This window comes from Pan paniscus, chromosome 15 (assembly GCF_029289425.2).
Source record: "Pan paniscus chromosome 15, NHGRI_mPanPan1-v2.0_pri, whole genome shotgun sequence".
Lineage (NCBI taxonomy): Eukaryota > Metazoa > Chordata > Mammalia > Primates > Hominidae > Pan > Pan paniscus.
In genome coordinates, this window is record NC_073264.2 from 27,775,649 (window position 1) to 27,803,326 (window position 27,678).

A 27,678-nucleotide genomic window follows, 5' to 3' on the forward strand; every position below is an offset into this window, starting at 1 on the left:
CAAAAATCACATGCTGTTGATGATTCTTCACCTATTGTAACTTTAAGAAAATGCTTTGTTCTAAAACATTTAAAAAACAAAGAATGCAGAATTAAAAAGCAAAGTTAATAAAGATAACAGTAGGAAAGTTCAAGCCTGAGTCCCTTCAAAACATTAATTTCATGTTCCTTATCACCCAGTAATTTTTTTGTTATTAAAGATAGCTTACTTGTTTCATGACTGTCTTCAGAGATAAAGGTCAGTAAAATTATTAGCATTTTCATTTAAACTGACATATGAAATATAACTTCATAATAGTTATTTCTAAATAATTAATAATTTTTAATTTTTCAATGGCTTGGGGTAGATTAACCCTATTTAAGAATTATATTACCTAGCTGCACTATCTATATTTGTAAAATAATTAGTCTAATTATTCGCTTTTTTGGCTATCATTGCTACATTTTTAAAATTAGGGCTTACTACCATCTTACCAAATGGTACTACCATATTTTCAGGGGATACTGAAAAATTACTGCAGTGACATGAATATTCAATCCAATATGACCACATATAGACATCTTTATTTGTATTGAAACATCCAGCCACAAAAATCAGCATATTTTGACTTACTTAATCACAATAAAAATTATTATAAGAAATATCAAATCAATATGACATTTTCTATCATCCCTAAAATTAAAATGTAAATAGTAACATTTAAAATTATATTATGGAAGCATAATGACACATATGACAATGTTTTATGTCTCACTGGGTAGGTCAAAACTTGTGATTGTTGTGTTACTGACAAAGCACTGAAGTAATTGCTTTCCTTGTTCCAGACATTAAAATGGGCAGGCTAAAAAAATGTGCTAAAATTTGAGCAGGACATTTAGTTGTTTGAGGTATTCTATGAGGGATTTCATTAGCTAATTTTTAGCAAGCATCTCTAATGCTATCTTTCAAACACAAATTTGGATAAGAATATTTTAAAGAAATACAGCCATGCATTTCAGGCAATTTTGTTCTGGAAGGTAGCAAGCAGAGAAAGTATAAATGCAAATTCTAAACCAAGTCACCTCACAAATATATTTACACATATAATACACACACACACACAAACCTCATTTTATTTCCATGCACACAATTTACAGTAATAAAAGAAATTTAATTTTGTTTCATTACAATTTATTAATACAATCATTTCATTTTACGGAAAATAGTCTAAGTTTTCAAGAACTTAGAAAGTTTGAGAAATAGTCTAAGTTTTCTTGGGAATGTTAAACATAAACTTCATATTCCCTGATTAAGTGGATTCAGTTTCAAGAAACAGACCGAGAAGTGTTTTTATAACATTTGTTAGTTTTGCTCACAGACATCTTTTTGTACAAAATTATTTGTCTGAAAAGTTAATGTGTTACAATTAGAAAGTTAAACTATGATTATATACTACACCAATTATAAAGATGAATTACAATCATCTTTATTTTTATCCCATAAACATGAAATACTGAGAAAATGCACTTTTAAGGATTTAAGTATCTGAATGTTAAATATGTTTGTATTTTTATGGATAAGCAATTCTTTTCAAAATGATAACCTTTTTGTAACACTATTGAAAACATCACGTACTGGCAAACTGCAGTGCTTTAACATATTTTTAATGAAGAAAAATGTATTAATCGGCCAAGACTTTTAAAAGAGCTAGTCCTATGTTATTTTAAATTATAAGTAATTTTTGTTTTGTTCAGTGTAATGGTTTCCTGCATGATAACCACAAGAAAAGTACAGAAAAGGATAATTATAGGCTGATAATAAAAGGTAATGAAATTTTATTAATTATTTTATAACATTCACTCTACGAAATGTGTGAAGATATTAATTTCTACTACATGGCACATCAGTCTCACATTATATATGTTTTTTCACAGTTTTTTTCTTTTTAACTCTAAAACTATTATCTAAAACAACTTGCACATGTGGGCATTGCACTTACATTATTGAACATTAGCTTGTCTTTTTTAACAATAAAAAATATATTTTTCCTTCTTTTCAATACTCAACATTTTATTTATTTTTATTTATTTATTTATTTATTTTTGAGGGACGGAGTCTTGCTCTGTTGCCCAGGCTGGAGCGCAGTGGTGCAATCTCGGCTCACTGCAACCTCCGCCTCCCGGGTTCAAGCGATTCTCCTGCCTCAGTTTCCCAAGTAGCTGGGACTACAAGGCATACACCACCATGCCCAGATAATTTTTGTATTCTTTTAGTAGAGATGGGGTTTCACCATATGTTGTCCAGGCTGGTCTCAAACTCCTGACCTCAGGTGATCCGCCCGCCTCGGCCACCCAAAATGCTGGGATTACAACCACGCCCGGCCAATACTCAAAAACTTTGAAATAATATATAATCTGAAATAGTGTTAACTTTTAATGACAGTAAATATCTTCCAAAAATATCCATATTTTTGAAAATTGAAGAATTATATGACAATGTCTATCTTTATATTAAAGGTGCTTTTATGTAGTTAATACTTATCTTCTGAAGCTTAGTGTTTAACCATTTCAAAGAATCTTAAATAACAAATCTGTCAACCACAATCAATGTTTAATCAAATATTGATGTGGCCCCAAGTTTTGTTGGCAAGATTAAAAAACTAAAGATGTGTTATGACTTAAGACCAGACTTAATGTTTGCATCTTAGTAATTATAATATATAGCATTTTCTAACTTTAGACAATAGGCTATTCTGTGTAAGACTACCAAATTTAGAAAATTAATGGAAACATAAATATAAAAAGTTTTCAAAATTTAATAAAAGTAAATACTTAATAGCTTACACAAGGCATTTATCACCCAATTTTTATTTTTGACAAAAGAACATGAGAATCCTCTTTGCCTTACACTGTCTTTTTTCTCTGAATAATTAAAAAATATATCCATACCTATTTGCACACAGTATCAATCTAATATGGGCAGAGAGAAGAAACAGACTCTCTGAAAAGAAGTTGAGACAAAAAACTGAAATTCAGTTAAATAATATTACAAGGACAGTAGTTTTATATTTACATTTTAAGTGTCGGGCCAGAGTTAAGGAAAAGTGAGAGAGAAAAACATGGAAGCTTTGAGATGGTGGACAACTGAATACTGGTGGGAAAAAACAGAGGAGAAGCAAAGAGAATTATGTAAGATAGATTATTTTCTCTTACTTCTTAGATAAAGGCATTTACCAAAGCAAATGTCTGTATATTGATAGTATTTAAATTCCAACTGAAACGACAAATAGCAAATTCTAACTGTATACATGGATTCATTTTCACTGGTGAAGTCTGCTAATGCTCTGGCTGAGAAAAATACACATATTCTTATTTCTAAGGAATTGGGAGAAAAGAACTGATCTTCAACGGCATACCAATTATTTGGTATAACATATATAAAACTAAATCAGATATGTTCTTGACAGTTACAAATCGGATTGCCCTTCAGAGTTATGATTATATTTGCTAGCATCTACCTAATCATTTATAAATGCTTACTGAATGGCCCAAGCCCTGTGTTGAAAGCTGGAGATAAAGGATATATATGACATTGTTCCTGCCTTTAAAGAGGTTATAGATAGTTGTAGAAAATGAGTGTGTATCAGTGCAGGAGTCTTAAGGGTGCTGCACAGAAGTATATAAGGCTATAAAGGAGACACAAAGTTTAACTGGAAAAAGAAAGAATAGGTAAGAAAATCCTTGAGAGATGAAGATATTTCCCTAATGGTCTTTACACTCTTTTTTCACAACCAAGTATTTCCATAAATTTGGTCACTATTATTTCGGTGTTGGACAGTTCCTGTTTCAAATCTAAACCCATTTTAGCAGTGATGAACTGCTTCAATAATTTATGTATGTATGTATGTATTCATTTATTTATTTATTTATTTTTAGAGAGGGGGGTCTCCCTTTGCCACCCAGGCTGGAGTACAGTGACACAATCATAGCTCACTGCAGCCTCGAACTCCTGGGATGAAGCGATCCACCTGGTTCAGCCTCCTGAGTAGCTGGGATTATAGGTGTGAGCCACTGTACCCAGCTTAATACTACTACTTTTAAATTAAAAGAATCTTTACTTAAACCTTCCTTATTCTAGACTCACAACTTATTTATCCAAAAAAAGATAAGATTAACAATATAATTACACTAATTATGCTAGCATCAACTGTTATTCAGAAAAAAGTAATTTACAATTTCTCTATTTGCAATCACAAAAGAACTTCTATAACAATCCTATGAGTTTTAAAAATATCACATAAACTGATTTTAATATTGATATGTTTCTAATTAAAAACAGACATTAAGATATATTTACTCTTTCAACAAATAAGAACTCCAACTCATGATGGTTTTATGGCTATAAAGGAATGAGACTACCTATAGGCATCATATTTCTTCATTATCATGGCAGAAAAATCACAAACTATTTAATAAAACCACATATTGAAGTAAATGCAAAACAACTTCCATTATAATTTGAGAGCTCCCAACTAATAGTATGAATTATTTTATTTAGGGCTGCCATATTTACTGCACAGATATGACATTACACTTACAAAGCAATTCCTATCAACAGTGGATACCTGTTATTTTACTCAGTCATTCAGTTGGTATCCAATCATTCTTCTTCTGGCAATAGAGCCCCTGTTTTCCTCTGGAAAACACCCTTTCTCATTCTTAGTGCATGTGCCTCAGATAAGGCTGACAATCTTTCAATATCTCTAGAACAGGGGTGTCCAATTTTTTGGCTTCCCTGGGCCACAATGGAAGAATTGTCTCAAGCTACACATAAAATACACTAATGATAGCTGAAGAACTTTAAAAAATGCAAAGAAAAAAAAACAGAAAAGTTTTAAGAAAGTTTACGAATTTGTGTTGGGTCACATTCAAAGCCATCCTGGGGCACAGGTTGCACAAGCTTGCTTTAGAAGTAAAAACATGACCCAGATCTGACCTATTGCTATACTCACACCCATAACCTTTACTGGTTTGGGTTTGAGCACATGACGCAGGATGGCCAAACAAGAGCATGAGAAGTTGGGAAACTTGTCGATAAAGAGATATTTGTGTTCCTAATCTAGTAGAACACCAGGCCTGGCATTGCTAGTGGCTATCTTACCACTATTATGAGAAGAGGAAGAACCTGACTGAAAATGAAGTTAACTCAGATAAAAATGAGACTGCATTTTTTGGCATCTGAATCTAACCCTGTCTAAAGCCAGCACAGAGGAAATACAACTCCCTTTTTTGCTTAAAGAGATTTGAATTGAATTATGATAATTTCTATAATTTTGAGGGCTTCTATAATTTGTAACTGACCAAAAAGTATCTTTGAAAATATTTTTACATTCTTTTTATATCATGCATTATTTGCCTATCAAAATACTGACATTTCATTTTATCTCTTAAACTTAATAGTCAAGATATCATAGTTCTGGTAAGGAAAGACATGTAGATTAATTTACTTTTTACCATGATATACACTATATAATCTAACCAGATAAATGCCTTTTATTTTCCCAATGTATTACAATTTAGGATACTGAGGCTCCACTTAGTAGCATCCAGTGGAGATACATGTGCCATTTTGGGGAATCTACATTGAATTGTTGAACAAAGCAAATTGAAAAATGGTATCCTTTCTTTTGATTATAGACTTCAAATAAATAAATATCTGCCTGTGTGAATGACTGATTTGATAAAATATGTACAACAGATTTACATGAATAGAAGTATCCAAAAGAATTTAAAAAGCAGTTCTTCCAACTTCCACTAGTTTGTTTAATCTACTTTTGATAACCAAATCCAAGGCAGAACAGTTTTCATAGCATTGTCTAATATCTCTCATAAAATACCATGCCACCTTGTCTCATGTATTTTTACCTTTCACCCATTGCTCACTCAGATTTTAAACCTAGGAGCTATCTGTGACTTCTCCTGCTCCCTACATCTATATGTTCTATTATGTGCTGTTCTCCAGTCTTACTACTTTATCCTATCTAAAGCATAGTGTAGTATAATACAAATATAGAATTGGCCATTAATAGATATGTGGTCTTACCCTGGCTCTGCTATGTGACCTTTCTCAAATGACTTTAGTTTCATCATCTATAAAATCAGGCAACTTAGTGAGACTGAGGATAAGGAGTCTTTATTTTAGCATTATGAGAAAATTCTGTTCAAAATTCTTCAAGGAACCCCTCCTTCAACTCCCCACTGAATTACCCAGACAATTTTCTAAAGACAAAATTTAACTTACTTATTTTTCCATTTAACACATTATTTCACTTTGGTCCTGAAACATTATTCAAAATTTAAAGATATACAACACTATATCCCAGGGAGGGATATAACTTAGGAATAAGAAAAATAGAAAAAAAAAATCTATGCTTTCTAGGTGAAGGAGGAACAGAAGAGAAGCACTTCAAACTATTCCTGTTGAGATGATGAGCACTCTAGACATAATTACTTCAAAAAAGAAAACTACTAGAAGTTAAATAACTATGAAAAAACTATGAAGGTCATATAATAATAAACTATTGCAGGAAAGCCCATTATTTAAAAATGAAAATAATTTGGGGTATTGTCTTCTTAATGCTTACTAAACCAGATTTTACTAAATTGAGGTTATATTGATGAAAGGCTTATAAGCCTTCATCATCCATGTGTCAAGTTAACAAAAAGCTCTTTGAAATCATTATTATTTTAAATCACCTCTTTTTAGCCCAGCTCTTTCAGGGCACATATAGTAAGACATATGTTCAGAGTTCTTAATTTTGATTAGCAAAAAATGTATTCAACATATTTGAATATTTGAAATGAAAACTAATGTTTTCAATTTAATGTTGTAAATTAAACATTAAAATTAAAAAGTAAAAAATACCTATGAAGATAAAAATAGGGCTGTGTTCATTGAAGTAGATGGTGGAAAAGGGGTGAAAGATGAAGATGGAAGAATTTCTATTTTATCCATTTTAAGCTTAAAATGCCTATCAGTCATCCAAGTGAAGATGCCAAATAAGTGGCTGATTATGGGTCTGGAGGCCAGGGGAAACGTGGGAGTTAACATACAAATTGTATTTAAAGTCACAGGAAGAGATGAAATTATTTAGGGGAAGTAAAAGTGAAGCAAATTATTAAATAATGAAAATTAAAGAAGTATGAAAATATTTAATTTCTAAAATGATGAAAGATATTCAAGGTAGAGCAGCAAAACTGATCATCAAGTAAAAAATAAACCAAATATAAATCAGGGAGGGGGTAAACTATTATCTTTTTCTTTTTTAAAACATTGGTGTCAGTATATATTGTCTTTTGCAAATCATATTGTAGTATTCATCAAATTATGAAATGGGTATCATCTTTCACTTTGTTTCTGTCCTTCTGCAATTCTTCCGGGGGAATTTCCAAAACAGAGGACATTGTACAATGTATTAGTACACTGTACAATGAACACTAGTACACTGCATAATGTATTAGTGTTTTAAGGTAAGTGTTTATAAGTCAAAACACTAAATGTCATATACAAAGGACAGTATGCAGGCACTACACTATATGAAATTATAAAATGATGTAGAAAATAGCAATGCAAAGTTGAATGTATATATATATACACACACACACACAAATATATACACACACATATATATATGTAGTTTGGGTTAAATAATGTAAAAGTATATAATTATATTCAGGTAAAACAGAAAGGGAGGAATAGAGATTGCATTTCAGATGAGCTTTTTTCTCTTACCATATACACTTTGTCTTATTTTTTAAAAGCAGTGTAACAAAAGGAAATGGAACAATTGTCCAAAATTAGGCTGCAGAATAAATGAATCCTCCAAAAGTAGAACAATTAAAAAATAATTTTGGCACATTTCTGGAATTTATTGCACAATTATTTATTGAGTGGCTACTACGTGCCAGGTATAATTCCAAATGTTGGGGATGTAGGGGTAAATAAAAAGGATAAGATCTCTGTTTTCATAGGTTTTACAGTCCAGTGGTATAATAAAAATAACAAAATATTTAAATGTATATACAGTCATGCACCAAATAACAAAGTTTGGTTCAACCACAGACCATGTATTCAATGGTGATCTTATAGGATTATAATGGAGCTGAAAAATTTCTGTCACCTAGCTACATTGTAACCCTTGTTAATGTCCTATCACAAGGCATTTCTCATATGTTTATAGTGATGCTGGTGTAAACAAACCTACTGCTCTGCTAGTTGTACACAAAGTATTGCACATACAATTGTGTACAGTACGTAAAACCTGATAATGATGATAAATGACTGTTACTGGCTTATATATTTACTACACTATACTTCTTATCATTATTCTAGACTGTATTCCATTTACTTATTAAAAAAGAAAAGTTAAAGATAACACAGCCTCAGGCAGGTCCTTCAGGAAGTAATCCAGAAGAACACATTGTCATCACAGGAGAGGATAGCTCCATGTGTATTAGTGCCCCCAAAGATCTTTCAGTAGGACAAGATGTGGACAGGGAAGACAGTGGCACTGATGATACCATCCCTGTATAGGAGTAGGCTAATGTGTGTCTTAGTTTTTGTGTCTTAGTTTTTAATTAAAAAGTTTTAAAATTAAAACAATATGAAAAGAAACTAAATAGAAAAAAAGCAACAAACAACCCCATTAAAAATGGGCAAAGGACATGAACAGACATGCCTCAAAAGAAGACATACATGTGGCCAACATACATATGAAAAAATGTTCAACATCACTAATCGTTAGAGAAATGCAAATCAAATCCACAATGAGATATTATCTGACACCAGTCAGAATGGTTATTAAAAAGCCAGAAAATTACAGATATTGGAGAGGTTGCAGAGAAAAGGGAACATTTATATATTACTGGTGGGAATGTAAATTAGTTCAGCCACTGTGGAAAGCAGTGTGGAGATTTCTCAAAGAACTTAAAACAGAGCTACTATTTGACCCAGCAATCTCACCACTGGGTATATATATACAAAGGAAAATAAATCACTTTACAAAAAAGACACATGTACTAGTATGTTCATCACAACACTATTCAAAATAGCAAAGACATGGGATCAACCTATATGCCCATCAATGGTGGACTGGATAAGTAAAATGTGGTATATATACACTATGGAATACTATACAGTTGTAAAAAGGAAGAAAATTATGTCCATTGCAGCAACATGGATGTAGCTGGAGGCCAAATTAATGCAGAAACAGAAAGCCAAATACTGCTTGTTCTCCCTTATGAGAGGGAACTAAACACTGAGTAAACATGGACATAAAGATGGCAACAATAGACACTGGGACTCCCAGAGGGGAGAGGTTGGGAGGGGGAATGGGTTGAAAAACTACCTATCGGGCACTATGCTCACTATTTGGGATCATTCATACACCAAACCTCAACAACATGCAAATTACCCACGCAAAAAACCTGTACACATACCCCCAAATCTAAAATAAATGCTGAAAGGAAACAAAATTAAGAAAACAGTGTACAGAATAAGGAAAAACAACATATTTTTGGACAACATGTTAGTGTTTTAAGCTAAGTGTTTAAAAGTCAAAAGAGCCAAAAAGTAAAAACATTAAAAAATATACGAAGCAAAAAGTTATACTAACCTAAGGCTAATTATTAAAGAAAGTTTATTTTTATACAATTAGTGTGCCCTAAGTGTACAGTGTTGATGAAGTCTACAGCAGTGTACAGTAATGTCCCAGACCTTCACATTCACTCACTACTGAATCACTGACTCACACAGAGCAATTTCTAGCTCTGGGTGAATGAATAGAATTCAGCAAATTCTATTCATGGTTAGTTCCCTATACAGGAGTATATTATATTATATTACATGTCATACATGTACAGGAGTATCATTTTTTATCTTTTATTCTGTATTTTTAATACTTTTAATGTGCTTTTTGTTTTGATACATTTCGATATACAAATAGTTAACATTGTGTTACAACTGCCTACAGTATTTAGTAAGGTAACATGCTGTACAGATTTGTAACTTAGAAGCAATAGGTTACACCAAGGGCCTAGGTGTGTATTAGGCTATACCTTCCAGGTTTGTGTAAATACATTCCATGATGTATGCACAATGACAAAAACACCTAATGCTGCATTTTGCTGAATATATTCCCATCATTAAGCAAATGACTGTAAAATATGCATGACTGTAAATAGTGAGTTGATAAATGACAGAAAAGAACATTTAGAAAATATTTTAAAATTTTTAAGTAGGAAAATTCAAAATCATAGTTTTAAATGAAAATCATGCATTTAACCTGAATGCCCATTTATAAAAAACACTTTATGTAAGAAAATAAAGTTAATCTAGGAATAAAGAACTTTTTAAAATTTTGAGTTGTTTATGGATTAATACTCTATGACATAACCAAACTAAATAACATTGGAAGTAAATGTCTCAACTATGTTTGAAAATCCATCTCCATTTAAACTTATGTAACTAGGGAATTAAGTTATAAGGAAAACTTTCACAATTTGGATTTTTATTGTACCTTTATACATTTTTGATTGTCATTTTTACCATTAAAATTAAATATTAGTTAAAAGTCTGATGTGCCATATTTTTGAAATGATTTATTAAATTGTAGTTGCTTATGGGTATTTTATATTTACTGATTAGGTGAATTATATATTTCTTATTATTTTAATTTCACCAACAGTTTTCCTAAAGGCAATACTTATTTTAAAAAATAAGTTCCCTCTCATTAGGGAGAACAAGCAGTATTTGGCTTTCTGTTTCTGCATTAATTTGGCCTCCAGCTACATCCATTTTAAAAAATAAAATAAAGATATTTCAGTATCTTACTAGTAATGGGAGGTTGATTATTTACTATCCCAAATGACTGTCATTAAGAAAATGAAAATGTTATACATTAGTATTTCATTAATACTTGACATAAATAACCATATAAACATTAACATTTAAAAGATTACTGAAACACATCCACATCTGCAATTTAACAAACTGTACTATTAGTCACAAAACTATATTCTTTTCATATATATGGGTGAAATAGTTCATTTATAATATTTCATAAATCATATATAAAATATACTAATTTTTAAACTTCTGTTACTTGGCTAAAAGCAATTTGAAGCCAGGTAATAAAAAGGAACGTTTTCTTTTTCAAAAATACTTTTAAAGAGTAATTGAATAAGAAATATGAGCTAAACCAAACACCAATAAAATGAATTATATGGCATTAGGTTCAGAATAAACAAAAATGATCAATTTATTGTCTCCGGAAAAATTCAATGATAAAAAATTAGAAAAACTAATAAACAAAAAGGGCAATTATAAATTTCTGAGGTCAAAACAAGGAAAAACACTTTTTTTTATTCCAAAGCGAGAAGGTATCAAACTCCCCAGTTTTGCAAAATTACTTTTATCCGAGAGAATAATGTGAAGACATTCATGTATCTAAGCATTCTTTAAAAAAATTAAAATGTTTAAAATAAACTTGATAACTATCCAATTTTACTATTTTAGATATTTTCAATTTTATATGGCTTTGCTTGAAAAATGAAAAATTCTATTGAACTGTATACACACACACACAAAGCAAGAAGATAACTACACATTGTGGAATAAGGAGACATTAAGTGGTTTGGTTATATAAAGGCATGCATAATGTTCTGTCTTGAGAACATGTTGTGTGCAAGAATTACTGCAGCTATGGCTGCAGGGAAAACTTTGATGAAACAGAGAAACCACCTTTGCCTACCAAGTGGTCCAGAGAATCTTGCAAATCTACCTAGTATGAGCCAATACTAGACACAGTATTCTATGCATTTTACCAATGCCTGAGCCCTATATGGGATGTAAAAAAAGGAATGTTACAGAGCGACTATTTCATTAACTCTTTCCCCTGATGTGTACCACTTTCTTCAATCTTAAAGTCTTAGGCGTTTCATAAACTTAAAAACGTCTTCATATAAAATCACACATTTAAAAGGGATTTTGGGAGGTCACATAACCTGATATTTACCAAATATTGTGTTAAAATACTAACCTGAAAACATTACTGGTGTGCTGCTTTCAGTGGTATTTTAAATAGCTTCACCACATACTATTTAACTTGTCCTAAGGGAGATCCGATTCCCGTCACTGGTGTGGATAATAGACTACCTACACTACAGCACACTAGCAAACTCAGAAGTCTGCAATAGAATGAGTATGGGCAGGAAGCACTTATTTAATCATATCCATAATTTTTGGCAAGAATATTGCTAAACGACCTTAAAAACTCCTAATGTAGGCTGGGCTTGGTGGCTCATGCCTGTAATCCGAGCACTTTGGGAGGCTGAGGCGGGCAGATCACCTGAGGTCGAGAGTTCAAGACCAGCCTGACCAACATGGAGAAAGCCCATCTTTACTAAAAAAAAAAAAAAAAAAAAAATTTGCCAGGCATGCATGCTGGCTCATGCCTGTCATCCCAGCTACTCAGGAGGCTGAGGCAGGAGAATCTCTTGAACCTGGGAGCGGGAGGTTGAGGTGAGCCGAGATCACACCATTGTACTCCAGCCTGGGCAACAAGAGTGAAACTCCGTCTCAAAAAACAAAAACAAAAACAAAAACATCCCACAAAACTCCTAATGTAATCTGCATATAAAAATCTCTAAGAGAACCTCTAACTGTATTTAATAATAGTCAAAAGTATTAAGCTAAGGTTAATTTATTATTGACAAAAAGATTTTTTTTTTTGTAAATTCAGTGTGCCCTAAGCGTACAGTGTTTATAGTCTACAGTAGTATACAATAACGTCCCAGGCCTTCACATTCACTAATTATATCTAAAAGGATAATCATCCTCTGTATAATAACCCTTCATAGATTTAAGTTGTATTAATTAGTAAACACCAACTATTCTCAATGCTGAAACTAATACCTACCCTTCAACTTTTGTACAAATTTAGTATTTTTCAAATCACAAAGTATATGTATATTGTTTCATGGTAAAGTCTCAATGAATTAACACTTGAAAAAAAAGAGACAGTGTCATATAGTAAACAATTATCAATTTATTATAAACTAATGTGCTCTTATCATGTGATAGTGTTTCCCAAACATTTCAAGAGGCGTCATGAAATATTTTATCCGACTGTTCAAATATAGATGCAAAATCTCATAATAGGTCTATTAATTAAGAATCTACATAGGTAATTTTGATATAAAGCTAGAGTTGAGTATTTTTCATGTTTTAACTCAAAAGGATAAATAAAAATATTACATATGTTACACAATCATTTAATTTGGCATAACTTTAAAATATGAAGCAATTGCCACTCCCTTTGCCAGTCAGTAAGTGCTTCCTCTAGGCCTGAAGCCTCTCCCCAGTGAGTCTTCTTGACCTCAACAAAGCATCAAAAAAGTAGGAAATCAAGACGCCAAGTAGCTTTAATGCATATGTAATGTCAAAGACAACCAATTTTCCACTTGGGAAATTACCTTCTTTCCCTTAAAACATTGCATATACCACAACTGAAATAAGGATTTGTTTTCCATTATCTTTTGTATCCTCTGTTATATTTTAAAAACAAAGTAGAGATATAAGAAGGGAAATGTAGTGATTTTCATATTCCTTGTCATCACTCTAATAATACATGAACAAAGTTTTTTGACTATTAAAGATAGGGCCAAATGTTTCTTAGCAACTTAATTTTCTTCATATTGTATGACAATATTCTAGGCTAGTTTATGCAGATCTAACTCAGCATTTTAAATAGCTTCACCACATACTATTCTGCAATATCAGAATTTATTTAATCACTCTCCTGTGATTAAGGGTGAAATTGCTTTCCAACTTTTATCATACATACGTTCTTTTATTTGTTTCTAAGTATTGGTGCAGTAAGTTTTACAGGATAGATCTCAAAAGCTGTAATGTAGCATTTCTTGTATCAACATTGTATGAGCATGTTTATTTCTTGTATCTTTGCCAGCACTTTAGATTTATAAACACGCACACACGTCTTGAATTTCTGATATGTGTATTATACACAAACATAAAGTTTTGTCTATCTGATATAAAGTAGTGCAACTGTGTGATGTTGATTCCAATTTCCCTGATGACTGGTGAATTAAACATGTTTTTATATCTGTATTGGACATTTCCATTCCCTCCTCTGTAAATTGTCTTTTCATTTTTATATTGGGTTTTCATATGAACCTAGGAGTTCTTTGTATAGCCGTGATACGAATTAACTGTCATGTGTTCAAGATATTTTTTCCAAATGTACTGTTTTCTTTTGCTTATTAATGGCATATTCTGCTATACCAAAAATAATAAATGTTTATATACTCAAATCTGGTAACTTTTTATGTTTTGGATTTCTTCCTTGCTTAAGTCATCCTTGATTTCGTACACCATAATTTCAAATAGTCTTACAGTTTCAATCTTGAATGCATTGGGATTTATTTCTGCATATCGTCTGAGGTGGAAATTTATTTTCTTTCAGGTGGACAGTCAATATACCAGCACCGTTCATAAAATAAAACATCCTTTTTAATAATGAATTAAAATTACACTTATATATTACTCTGGACCAGGCAGTGTTCTAAATACTTCTCATGTATTCGTTCATCTAAAAGTCATGACAACTCTGCGAGGTAGGTAGTCACATTTTACAATGAGAAAACACGCATGGCAAAATAAAAAAATGTGGCCTCACACATTATAAAATTCGGATGTAACAAAGATTTGATTGGAAGCCAGGTATTATGGCTCAAGACCACAGTTCTCCAAATCCCTAGATCACACTTTTTCTTTATCATACATTAAGTTCCCATATATAGTCATGTGCTGCATTGTGACATTTTCATCAATGACAGGCCACATATATGGTGGTCCCATGAGATTATAATGGAGCTGCAAAGTTCCTACTGCCTAGTGATGTAGCAGCCAAAGCATTACCTTTTCTGTTTAGATATCTTTAGATATACAAATACCACCATTACAATTGCCTGCAGTATTCAGTACAGTAACATGCTGTATAGGTTTGTAGCCTAGGAGCAACAGGTTGTGTATTGTAATGGGCTATACCATCTAGGTTCATGTAAATACACTCTATGATGTTCACACAACAATATCGCTTAGGATACTTTTCTCAGAACATATCCGTGATACATGACCTTACTTGGATCTATTTCAGAAATATCTATTTACTTCATTTACCAATTGCATCTATTTGTACGCCACTTTTATTGTGACACATTTATAGTAAATTTTAATGCTGGTTGATCTCAATATTACTAGTTTCTTGATATTTCTTTTATTAGCTGATTGATGGTAATTATCAGGGATTTGTTTCTATATGAATATTAAAATCATTTTACCTCAGAAACCAGAAAAATGGGAATATGATGAAAATTGTAATATATTTATATTTTAAGTTAAAAAGGATTGATATTCCTATATTAAATCTTCCCCACGAAAATTATAGTAAGTCTATCCATTAAGGGAGTGTTTCAGGCCTTTATATAAAAATCGTATATTACTTAATATGAATTCAGTGTTTTTGGTTCAATTTATTCCTAAGAATGTTTGCAATTTTGATATGTATATGATACATACTAGGTTGAGCCACAGGAAATTACAATCAAGTATCAGCAATTTCATAACTCTCATCCTAGTGATAAGCAAAACACATAAAATCTAATAGACATAACAAAATAAATAAGTTCATTAAAAAATGGATGTCACGATATTTCTAGGACCTTCTTATATATTTCTGATGAACATTATCTTGATATCACACAAACACAATACACTACTCACACATATTCTGAAAGAAATACAAATTAATTTTTCTTTTTTTGAGATGGAGTCTTGCTCTGTTGCCCAGGCTGGAGTGCAATGGCGTGATCTCAGCTCACTGGAACCTCCGCCTCCCGGGTTCAAGCAATTCTCCTGCCTCAGCCTCCTGAGCAGCTGGGATTAAAGGCGTGCACCACCACACCCAGCTAATTTTTGTATTTTTAGTAGAAGGTTTCACCATGTTGGCCAGGCTGGTCTTGAACTCCTGACTTCAAGTGATCCACTCGCCTCGGCCTCCCAAAGTGCTGGGATTACAGGCGTGAGCCACTGCACCCGGCCCTAATTTTTATATTTTGTTGGAGAATTATGATAATATTCGTATTTGAGACAAGTGCCCAGCTGGTTTTCAAATTGTGCTCTGAATACTGTAAGGCATAAAATAGACATCAAGCCAAGAAGGCTATGTTCTTTTAGCTTAATCTCTTCATTCAACTATAAGTATTCTTTTCTAGTTGGTTTATATTTTTAGAGAGAATTCTATGCAAAATTTCATTTAAAATATTGTAAAAAAAAAGAATTTTAGAGCATATAGACTTGTAAGCCTATTCTTTCAACTAACGCTAGTCATTCAACAAATATTTACTGAGGACCTATTATGCTCCAGGCTAGTGCTTCACATACATCAGAGAATAAAACAGAAAAAAACCCTATCCTCATGCAATTTACTTTACTCAGAGAGTAAGAAACACAATACACAATACACATGATAATAAGCCAAGTATACAGTATTCATGAGGCAATGGAAAAAAGCTTAAAAAACAGCAAGATAAAGGGAATCAGGAGTACAGGGGGGGAAGGGGGAGGCCAGGTTGCCATATAAGGAGGTCAGGTAAGCCTTATGGAGAAGGGGAATTTTGAATAGACTAGACAGCGATGAAGATGTTAGCCAAGCAGATCTCTATGGTAAGAGAATTTCATGCAGAGAAAAGCAAGAGAAAAATACTGAGGTGAGGGTATGCCTGATGTCTGCAAGGGGCAACAAATGTCAATGTGGTTGGGCCAACATGAGTGAGGAGGCCAGTGGCAGGAAATAAAGAGATTATGTGGCAAAGGCCTTTTCTTATAAGTTAACTAAGGCCATTTTTGACATGTTGGCTTTTACTCAGCGAAATGGTAAACTATTTCAGGTGGCAGCAAAGAAATAAAAAACTGAGTTATTTTAAAAGGAACAGGTTAGGGGTAGTTTTTGGACTTACTGCATTTAAGATGTCAATTAGGTATGTAAGTGGAAAGCCTGAGTGGGGAACTGGACATAGTCTGGAGTTTTACTGTGAGAACTGGACCAGAGATAAAGGTGAACACAAGTTATGTGGGGCCTGAAGCATATACAATTTTAGAGGACATCTTTGGGAAAACAAAATTTAAAATTATGAACATAAAATTAGGTAATAATTCTGCACATGTGAGGAATAATAAAGATTAAGCTTCTTTAGTTCATGGTTGCTATGGTTAAAATGTTTTTGTCCATTCCAAAATTCATGTGTTGGAAACTTAATCCTCAATGCAACAGTTTTGGGAGGTGGGGCCTTTTGGGAGGTGTTTAATTCATGAGGACTTGATTAATAACACTACAAAATGAGCTTTCAGGAGTTGAGTTTTCTCTCTTCTCCTCTTCTGCCATGTAGGAACACAGCATTCATCCTCATTTTGTACTTCTGTCTTCTGCGATTTCAAGACACAGCAAGAAAGCCCTCATCAGATGCCAGTGCCTTGATCTTGGACTTCCCAACCTTCAGAGCTGTGAGAAAAAATGTTCTGTTCTTTATAAATTACCATCACAGGTATTCTGTTACAGCAGCACAAAATGGACCAAAATGGACTAAGATAACAGTACATTTGTCCCACAGTGGAGACACAAATTTCACAGATGTCAGCATATAAAAGCCAAGATAATGGAGAAAGAAGACTCAGAAGAATTCCCAAGTATTGAGACCTGGAGCACTTCACCATTAAGTAGATAAAAATAAGAGAATAAACTAGCAAAGGATTCTGAGAAGAAGCAAAATGGAACCATGCAGGAGGAAAACCAAACGTGGGTAGCATCCTGGAAGCCAAGTAAACAAAGTATGCCAAGGAGGTGGAAGTGATAAATTTTAACAAATACTGTTGGTAGATAAAGTAATATGTAGACTAAGAACAGACTACTGGAATTAGCAAAGTGCTCATCATTGATGTCCTTGGCAAAGAGTTTTGGTGGAATGGCGGAGGCAAAAATTTGACTGAAGTGGATCTAAGAATGGGAATACAGACACTGGGAAATAGAGAGTAGAGATAATACTTTGTAAGTTTTACTACAAAGGAGTAGAAGAAATAGGGCATTAGCTGGTGGGGGAAGTGACATTAAGAAAGTTTTGTTTGGTTTTCTAAGATAAGAGAAAAAACAGTTGCACACTGATGGGAATGACTCTGTAGAGAGCAAAAACTTGACAGAAAAAGAAGAGAGAGAAGGTAGAATTGCTGCAGGAATGTTCTTGAGTAAAGGAAGAATGAAGTTTAATGGACAACTGAAATGAATGGTTTTAGACAAGAGCAGGGAAAATTTACCTATAGTAATTGATGAGAAGGCAGACTATGTGGGTACAAATGCTGCTTCATTAAGTATGTGTTGGTATGAGTTTGTGGAAGTTACTTTTGATTGCTTCAATTTTCTCAGTGAAGTAGGAAAGGAAGTAAGGTCATTAGCTGGGAGAGAATAAGAAGCAAGAAACATTGTAGGGGTTGTGGTAGGGACAATTCTTTGAAAACTTCCATGATCTCTACCCACTGGTGTTACAACCTGTACAATCTTCTCCCCTTGAGTGTGAGTGGGACACATGACTTACTTCTCACTACAAGAATATGGCAAAAGTGATGCAATGTCATTAGCATGATTAAATTATGTTGTAGGGTAGAGGTGGTGAGAACGTTACTCCTGTGATTTGGTTCAATATATAAGACTCCATTTTTGCTGGCACACAATGTGGAGAGATTCTCCTACTGGCCTTGCAAGAAGCAAACAGCCAAGTTTTGAAGGTCCTGTGGAGAGGGACGTGTGGCAGGCAACTGTGGGTGGCCTCTAGAATCTGAGAGTTGCCTGTAGCCAATAGCCAGTTATAAGTTGTGGCCCTCAGTCAAACAGGTTAAAAAAAAAAAAAAAACCCTCACAAAAATTGAATGCTGCCAACAACCTGGATGAACAGGGACGCATATTAGTCAAACCTACAGGTGAGAATGCAGCCCAGCCAACATTGATTGCAGCCCTGTGAGGTCACAAGCAAAGGGCTCAGTCTGCCTGGCTTAAGTCATGCATGGGCTCTTGACCTACAGAAATTATAAGAAAATAAATGTGTGTTGCTTAAGCCACTAAGTTTGTGGTAATTTGTTATACAGAAATAGAAAACTAATACAGGATTGAAAAGAGAGGAGAACTTGTGAAATAGTCATCTAGAGAATAAGAGAATAAGAAAGTCAATGAGCTTACGAATGACAGAATTAAGAATCCATTTGTGACTCGTGGTCATGAATTTAAAGTGAGACCAATTATTTTTATTTTTATTTTTCTGCAACCATAGTAAGGGTACTATATATGAGCTACCTATTTTCATGTGTTTTATACAATTTGATAAATGCTTATAATTTCAAACTTATCAGTAAATAAACAAATGTTTATAAACACATATTTCTGAAATCATTCTTTTATTCTTTTCATGAAATTTCAGAAAAATTCCAGGAGAGCTAACAAGGACTAAGGTTAAAACCAAAATTTAATTTTTGGTACCACTGATTAACAAAACCATCTTGTTGAATCTTAATGGAGTGACTGAGTAACTTAGTATTAATAACTTAGAACTGATTGAACGCTACTGATTCTGTTTAAGTTTTATTTGAAAGTTAAAACATGTTGCTTTAAATAATTTGATCTATTTGCTATATCTTTATATCTGCTTCATATTTAAAACTCCATGTGTAGAAAAATATCAAACTTGTACCTTACAATATGAAACACATGCACAGAAATACAAGTTGTAAAACTGTTAGTTCTTATAACGTTTCTTCTTCAGTAGGGGAAGAAGAGCAATTTTATGTACTTTTAGGCAACAAGTAACTGAGTATTCTTACTAGAAAATAATTGCAAAGTAGTTTAAAGAAGACAGGCTTTAATTACAGAAATATTTTAGAGTTGAAAAAACAGCCAATACTAATACTAGAATCTTTCCAAAGGCAAAACTCAAAAGCTTTAATAAGCCATTTGCTTTATTATTTACTACGTTAAAGAATAATCTTTTTCATTAGCACTTGACAGATAAGAAATTAAATAAACATAACCTAACATTTCTATGATGTTTATTACATTCAAGACACTGTTCTAAGAAGAGGTAACTGTTCTTCATTTCTTATGTCAATCCTATGAGGCAATATTATTTGAATTTCACAGACGGGAAAACTGAGACTTAAGGTAACACACAAGACTGGAGAGCAGTGGCATGATCATGGCTCACTGCAGCCTCGAACTCCTGGCCTCAGGCACTCCTTCCGCCTCAGCCTCCAGGTAGCTAGGATTATAGGCAAGTGCCACCATGCCCAGTTAATTTTCAAAATGTATACATTTTTAGAGACAGGGTCTTGGCTATGTTATGTTGCCCAGGATGGTCTCAAACTTCTGGCCTCAAGTGATTCTCCTGCCTCGGCCTTCCAAAGTGTTGAAATTACAGGTGTGAGCCACCATGCCATCATTTTATAAGGCTTCTCATATAGTCTTTCAGTTTTAAGAAGGAAATTATTATAGGACAACACTGTAGTCAGAGTCTGTCAGTCTGACCTACGGAAACGTGTTAAGGGGTCTCAAGGTTAATAAAGTAAAATTCGGTATGTACTGAAACATGTCATCATTTTTAAAATAATAAAAAGTATTTTTAAATATTGGAAATGCAGATCAAACTTACTCTTTGAATAGTTTTCTGTATTTTTTATTTTTGGTTTTCTGAATATTGACAGTCCATTAGTTCTTTTCATTACAATTAGCTTAAGATGATCATATTAGAACCTATTTTCTTATCTTGGTTATATACTTCCAGATATAAGTCAGTATAGCAAAGCTAAATTAATCAGGACTATTGACAAGAAACAAATGAACAACAAAAAACACATTTCCTTCTGCCCTACCACATGATTAGAATCTACTGGAAAATACTGTTGGGGAGAAAATAATTACAAAGTATTAATAATATGAAAGATTGATGATTACAATTCTTTCAATGAATTACGGATTTTGTTTTGTTCTTCTCTTATATCTTGCTTCATGATATCCAGGAGATATTATGCTTCTTTGTACAAGAACAGAAGAAAACAGAGTATAAGTAACAATATAACAGAGTATAGTGGACAGAATATAAAATTACAAATGACTTATTATTTCAAAATAGCAAAATTTAGATTTGGCAAGGGTAAATGTAGTACTTTATCTAGAGGGTAAAAATACAACATTAGTAAACTAAAATATATAATTTGCCTTTTAAAGAAACCATTTTATAAAGATTAACAAGTTCATATAAGAATAAATGAAAGAAAATACAAATTTAGCTTCAAAGGCAAAATTATTAAGGAAGTTTTCTTTTCTAGATCCAAGGTTTTTTACCTTGAGAAAAATCATTCGTTTTATTTGTATCGTGGTTGTGTTTGTCATGTTTACATTTGGAAAAGACTGAACAATAAAGTACAAAAGAAATATTAAAAACACAAAATCAGTTGTTTTCCTAAAAGGTTTTTATACCGTATAATTAAAACTCAGTAAAAGACAAGGTATGTAGAGTAAAAATGTAAGTATACTTTTAAACTTCATGCATTTGTAATATAAGCTTGGTTGTCACTTTATGTAGTACCATTTCCTTCAAAGAGAAGTGTTGGGTTTTACAACACTGCAGATGTGTACTTTACTAACCACTTTATTGGGCCTAAAAATGTTTGCATTATAAAATGCTTTTGTTTGAAGGGAACGCTATTGCATAAAATGAAAATCAAACCTGTAGTATAAAATATCATCCTAAATGTTAGTTTTGCTTCCAGTTATTATATTTAAATCTTTCTTCAGGTTGCAAAAGTATTAGGATAAAAAAATCAGCAAAATAGTTCTGATAGTCTTATATTAGATAATACGCAAAAGCCACATTTAATATATTTAGCAAATATAGTTCAAAGTTAATAATTTGTTAGTCAACTATATGAAAAATATATTAAACAGATAAGCTTATATTTAATATTTAAATAACCCCATAAAGCCTTTTATTATTAAAAAAAGCAAAAATATTAAAGAAAATAACATTTCTCACCTAAATGAAGCTCAACTCACACAAAATAAAAATGTGTTTAATAATTTTAATAAATATATTATTCAACATTGTCAAATTAAAGTACAATATGGCTCTGAATTACACAAATATTTTAGATAATCTTCTTATATTTGTCAAAAATAACTACATTTTTGAAGAATGACCTACAAATAGTACCAAAACAATCATAAATCAAACTAATAAAATATATTCTACTTGCAAAGTTTGTCAGCAGAGCAATGAAAATGCTTAGAATTTTTTGAAATACTAAGAAAACACCATCTCCTGAGTTGTTAAACATTAAAATTACCACAAATACCAATTTTCAGTTTCTTTTAGATTGCTAGAAATGCTTTTCATCAATAGTTGAAAGCTGTTTACATCATAAGGCATGTCTCAAATAAAAAGCAAATAAAATTGCATTCACTTTTAAAGATATACCTTTGCTCAATTTATACATTTTTTTTTTACATATATGATATCCTTAACTTACATATGAAAAATTCTAGGAAGATACAATAAGGGAGATTAAAAATACCAATTCAATAAATAGGCTTCAGTGCTCCATTAGGTAGTCACAATTTTAAGGAAAAAAATAAAAAATTAGAGTAGTTTAATATCTGAATATAGTATTTGTTATCTAAAATTAAAAATGCATATAAAATTTTAGAAATAATTGATATTTCTTTCTTAGGTTATTTGGAATCTGACTATGGTGCATATATGTGAATGAACGAATAAATCCTTAACCCACCATTATCTTTTTCTCCAGTTTGCAGGCAATCACCCGTGAAAAGTATGGTGTAGATGACAGGATGATACTGTACCTGATTAGCTCTGGAGGTGGTCATGGGATCAGATGGAGAGGACTTGGTGGTAGTTGGGGAAGATGGCAATGTCTGGGAAACAAAGCAGTTCAGGAGCAAATCAACCTTTATAAGCCTTAAACTGATTATTTAAATAAAACAAAATAAAATAAAATGTAATATAACGAGAACAAAATCCTATGAACAAATTTTTCTCCTATTCATTTGAATTTAATGGATTTTAACATCAATTAAGAAACTAATGCATGTAAAGATGCATGCATAAGCATGTAAAAATAAATTCATGACTTGAAATCATGATGGTGACTGATAAAAATTCACATGAGTACTAAAAGTATCCTGACCATATTCATGAATAGTAGTTTCATTTCTTTCCCTCTTGTTTTCTTGGGGAAAAGAGATGTAAAAAAAAAAAAAATTCAAGAAGTTCAATGAATAAAACCAAAAGAGTCACTTTCCTATCGATGAATACAGTCGGAGATTTGAAGAAGTGGTGAAATGAAGTTTACTTTGGCATAAAATTATCCACCTACTTAATATGTTGAACATCACCAACAAGTTGATTCCACATGAATTTAGGGATCCATACTTAAAAGCAATTAAATTTGAAGTTCTGAGTTCTTAATATCACATTATCTTCTAAAATATTAATTTTTAATAAATTTAAGGCCCGTCTGAAAATGTAAACATTAACCTCATATTAATAAACAGGTAACTAATAGCATTCTAACAAATTATCATAATATTTTTATTATTTATCTTAAAGAGTAAATTTAATATAGATGAAGAGTATAATATAGCATCATCAGCTGTGTTAAAAATAAACACAAAAATATTAGGAATCATATTTATTGTTCACTTCTAAACATATACACTTACTATATATATATAATATGTTGTATAAGGCCATCTACACATGTTGAACAATTCATTAAGATTTTTTAAAAAGTTCTTATGTCTAACAGAAATACCTTAAAAGTGTAAGATGTTTAGAATTTTTTTAAGTGTCATATGCTCACTAAGCAAAATAGCATTGCTTATGTTACGTCCTCAATAGATAATATTTCTAAACAGGTGAAATGGGATAGGTTTTTATATTGAAGATACACTTGTATATGGACATTATGTTTTATATTATATTAATATATATTTGTCAAAATTACTCAGATATGAGCAAAAGCATAACTTTAAAGGTTCAGCAGTGTCAGGAAAAGCAGATGAAATTACTTGAAGTCATATTTTTGCATTTGACATTTCAAAAGTTGTAATTTGCGTACAATAAAGCCATTAAGAGTTAAAAAAAAAAAAGGAATAAGAAATTTCCACGCTTCTGGTTAATTCACTGCCCTCCAGTAACAAAATACTACTGTTTCTAACATCATACCATGTTTTACATAGTCCACTCCTCAAATAATTCCTGATTCTTCTAAAGTTAAAACCTAAATACTTCTAGGGAACCTACAATAGTGAGTCAAACCAAGATTTTTACCAAATCATACAAAGAAGGGGTAGGACAGCTATAGTAATCAGTAAATCCTCAAAATTCTAAAAAAGTTTTAAATCTTTTGTTTTCTATTTTTGTTTTTTATAATTACTTCTTGCTATTTCTCAAGAGAGACTTCATTTCCAATCATTAAAAATTTCCCTAATATTTTATTTTCCATGCAATACTTTGCTGAGACATATGCTAATGACTCCATGCTATGATTGTTCTATGAATTGAACAGTAAAGGTTTTATTTTTCTACCACTGGTTACAACTGTTACTACAGAGGATACCTGGGAGGAGTTAACATACATGTAAAAATCTGTTCTGTACTAATCTCAGATTAATAATGAGTCTGGTGACTAAGTACGTGTTAAATCTAGAGATCATTTCTCCCAATACAGGTTAGAATCCATGTTGATTAACCTACAGAAGCACGATTCTATGTGTGTTGAGCTCTTCTATTTCCATTAGAAGTACTATCTAATGGAAAATAATTCTGAAGTACTATAGGTTTAATATGACATCCACCTTGTCTTGGATACAAATTCTCAACAAGGTCTTAACTGCAAAGAACCATGTAGAAAAAGTTTAATTGCAAATTGAACTTTTAATTAAAATTAAAATTTAATATCAAATGGCTCAGAATTTGTAATCACTTAGATTAATACAATCTGTCAATTTTTATTGCCTTTCTTTTTGCTTGGCATATATACAAAATATTGGACATGTATTAATAATTGATAGAACTTACATTCATCAAAATTATCCCTAATAATTGTGATGCTGTTTCTTTCCTACAGGAATAAAATCAATGATTTTAAATTTCTAGACAATATCAATGTGCCTAAGATAATTAATGTTTTGGTTGGTAAACATCATAATCTGTTAAGAGGTTACATTTTAATATATTTAATAAACAAGTAAAAATTATGTAAGTTTGGGTTTCAAGTTGTAAGAGTGTTGAAATGTTACAGTAAGTTGTCTCTATATTTTCTTAGTTTAAATTATTAAAATAATGAAAATGTAATGAAATAAAGATGTGACGAGTTTTCCAGCTATTATTCATATAAATACTTTTAAGCACAAAAAGACCCCTGCTTTATAAATTCAATTTACAACAATAAAAATACTCTCAAAAGTTTCCTTTCAGTTGATTGTTTTTTAAATACTAGGAGAAAAAGTGTTCTCATAAACAGCTAAATGTAAATATACTAAAGTAATACTTGTAAAAGATTATTAAATTAATGGAACAGGTGTGATAGTTGTTCTCAACCATACAGATAAAGCCATACAGATTTCTTATAAAACAAAAATCCGTAAGAAATATTTCAATGTGCAATATAAATGTACAAGTTGTTTATTTCCTTAATATTTTATTATATTATTATCATCATTATTTTATACAGACAGGTTCTCGCTTTGTTGCCCAGGCTGGTCTCAAACTCCTGGCTTCAAGCAATCCTCTGTCTTGGCCTCCTAAAAGTGCTCAGATTACTGGCAAGAGCCACTGAACCTGGTCTGTTGCCTTAACATTTTATAAGCAAACTGTTTACATCCATTTACTGTACAGAGTTAAAGTTTAGTGGTTTCATGTTAAATATCCTTTAGTAAAATTTCTGATATACATCATGAAGATGTAATTAACTGAATATCCACATAACATTATATACTGATATATTAGTTAGAACAAAGTACACATTCCTACAAAAATTTTTTTCTACATTTTTCAAATAATGAATGTGAAGGACAGACTCAGTTTTCAGCGCCATTTTTTCTTTCAAATGGAAAAGCATAATATATATTTTATCTACATTACTTGAATGGCTGTTTAATAATTCTTTAGACACTGAAGGGTGAAAATACTTAATGCAGAATAATTATTAACAATTTTAAAACAGTGGATCTTTTGGAATATAGTTTTTTAAAAAATCAAGAATTTAACAGTAGGTAATTAAATGTAGACATAACTAGGCTTTTGGAAATAAGTGTGACTATTACAAATTATGAGATGAATTCTTGTTAACAAATGACAGTTTTGCTGGGCCAGAGAATATTATTATTAATAAACACCGTAATAAACAGAGCTTGCTTTCAAGCAAGTCTGCAGTAATAGACTGTCAAGAACCTCTGATATTTATAGGCAAAGTGAAAACAGCGACGAACAACAAATCTCAATTGTAATTCAAAATCTATTACTAGTGAAGTAACATTACTGAAGTAATCACCTTCCCAATCCCCTATTTTGAGTTCTGTTAAATAAATCTGTGTACTGTAACATTTGTATACATACTGTACCAAAATGAATAAAATATTTAAATATTTAACTGTCATCTTTAGTTTTTAATTTCTGACAAATGTCTTCCTCTTTCCAACATGTGAACTGTCTTCCAGCATCTGAACTAGTCAATTCACAGTTCTCTTTTCCTATGAATAGCTGTACCTACAAGCACCCTAAGAGTCTGTCTGTATTTTTAATGCAAGAGAGAACAAACAGCGTGACTTCTTTTTTTTTCCCCCAAAATCTTCCAGATAAATTAAAAGGGCTCTTTAGGAAAATGTTTGGCAAATCTGTATTCCATAGGATGTCCTTTGATTAGACATCCAAGGTTTTTCATTATCTGGCTCCATAACATCTATCTAACATTAATTCCCTCTCAACTGCAACATAAATGTCCCACTTCTGCCAATACAGTCTCCTTACTATTCAACAAATATGATACCCTTCTCCCCAAATTCACATTGTTTCACCTTCCTAAAATAAGTGTTTTTCTTTCTTCTCCTCTAATTAGGCTATTCCTATACATTCTTCAAGGTCCAGTCAAGTTTTCATCTATTTACAAGACTATTAACTGTCACTCTGACCTGTATTTCTTTTACACGCCTCTGAATTTTTTTTTTTTTTTTTTTTTTTTTTGAGACGGAGCTTCGCTCTTGTTGCCCAGGCTGGAGTACAATGGCGCGATCTCGGCTTACTGCAACCTCCACAACCAGGGTTCAAGCGATTCTCCTGCCTCAGCCTCCCAGCAGCTGGGACTACAGGCATGCGCCACCACACCCGGCTAATTTTGTATTTTTAGTAGAGATGGAGTTTCTCTATGTTGGTCAGGCTGGTCTCAAACTCCCGACCTCAGGTGATCTGCTCGCCTCGGTCTCCCAAAGTGCTGGGATTACAGGCGTGA

General features: G+C 32.1%; 1 protein-coding gene across 4 annotated transcripts in view; it reads right to left on the reverse strand.

Annotated features, from left to right (window-relative positions):
- The window catches only part of NOVA1 (NOVA alternative splicing regulator 1), a 152,462-nt gene that overhangs the window by 3,424 nt on the left and 121,360 nt on the right, over positions 1 to 27,678 (reverse strand). For 2 of the 4 annotated variants that reach the window (XM_034937369.3, XM_055097416.1), the window contains one exon: positions 23,012 to 23,083. The exons of 1 other annotated variant lie outside the window; for it this stretch is intronic. In XM_034937369.3, coding sequence (XP_034793260.1) covers positions 23,012 to 23,083 — 72 coding nt within the window. Of the gene's footprint in view, positions 1 to 20,809; positions 21,183 to 23,011; positions 23,084 to 27,678 lie in introns of those variants that run through there. One more of the 4 variants, XM_034937373.3, reaches the window with a different exon arrangement.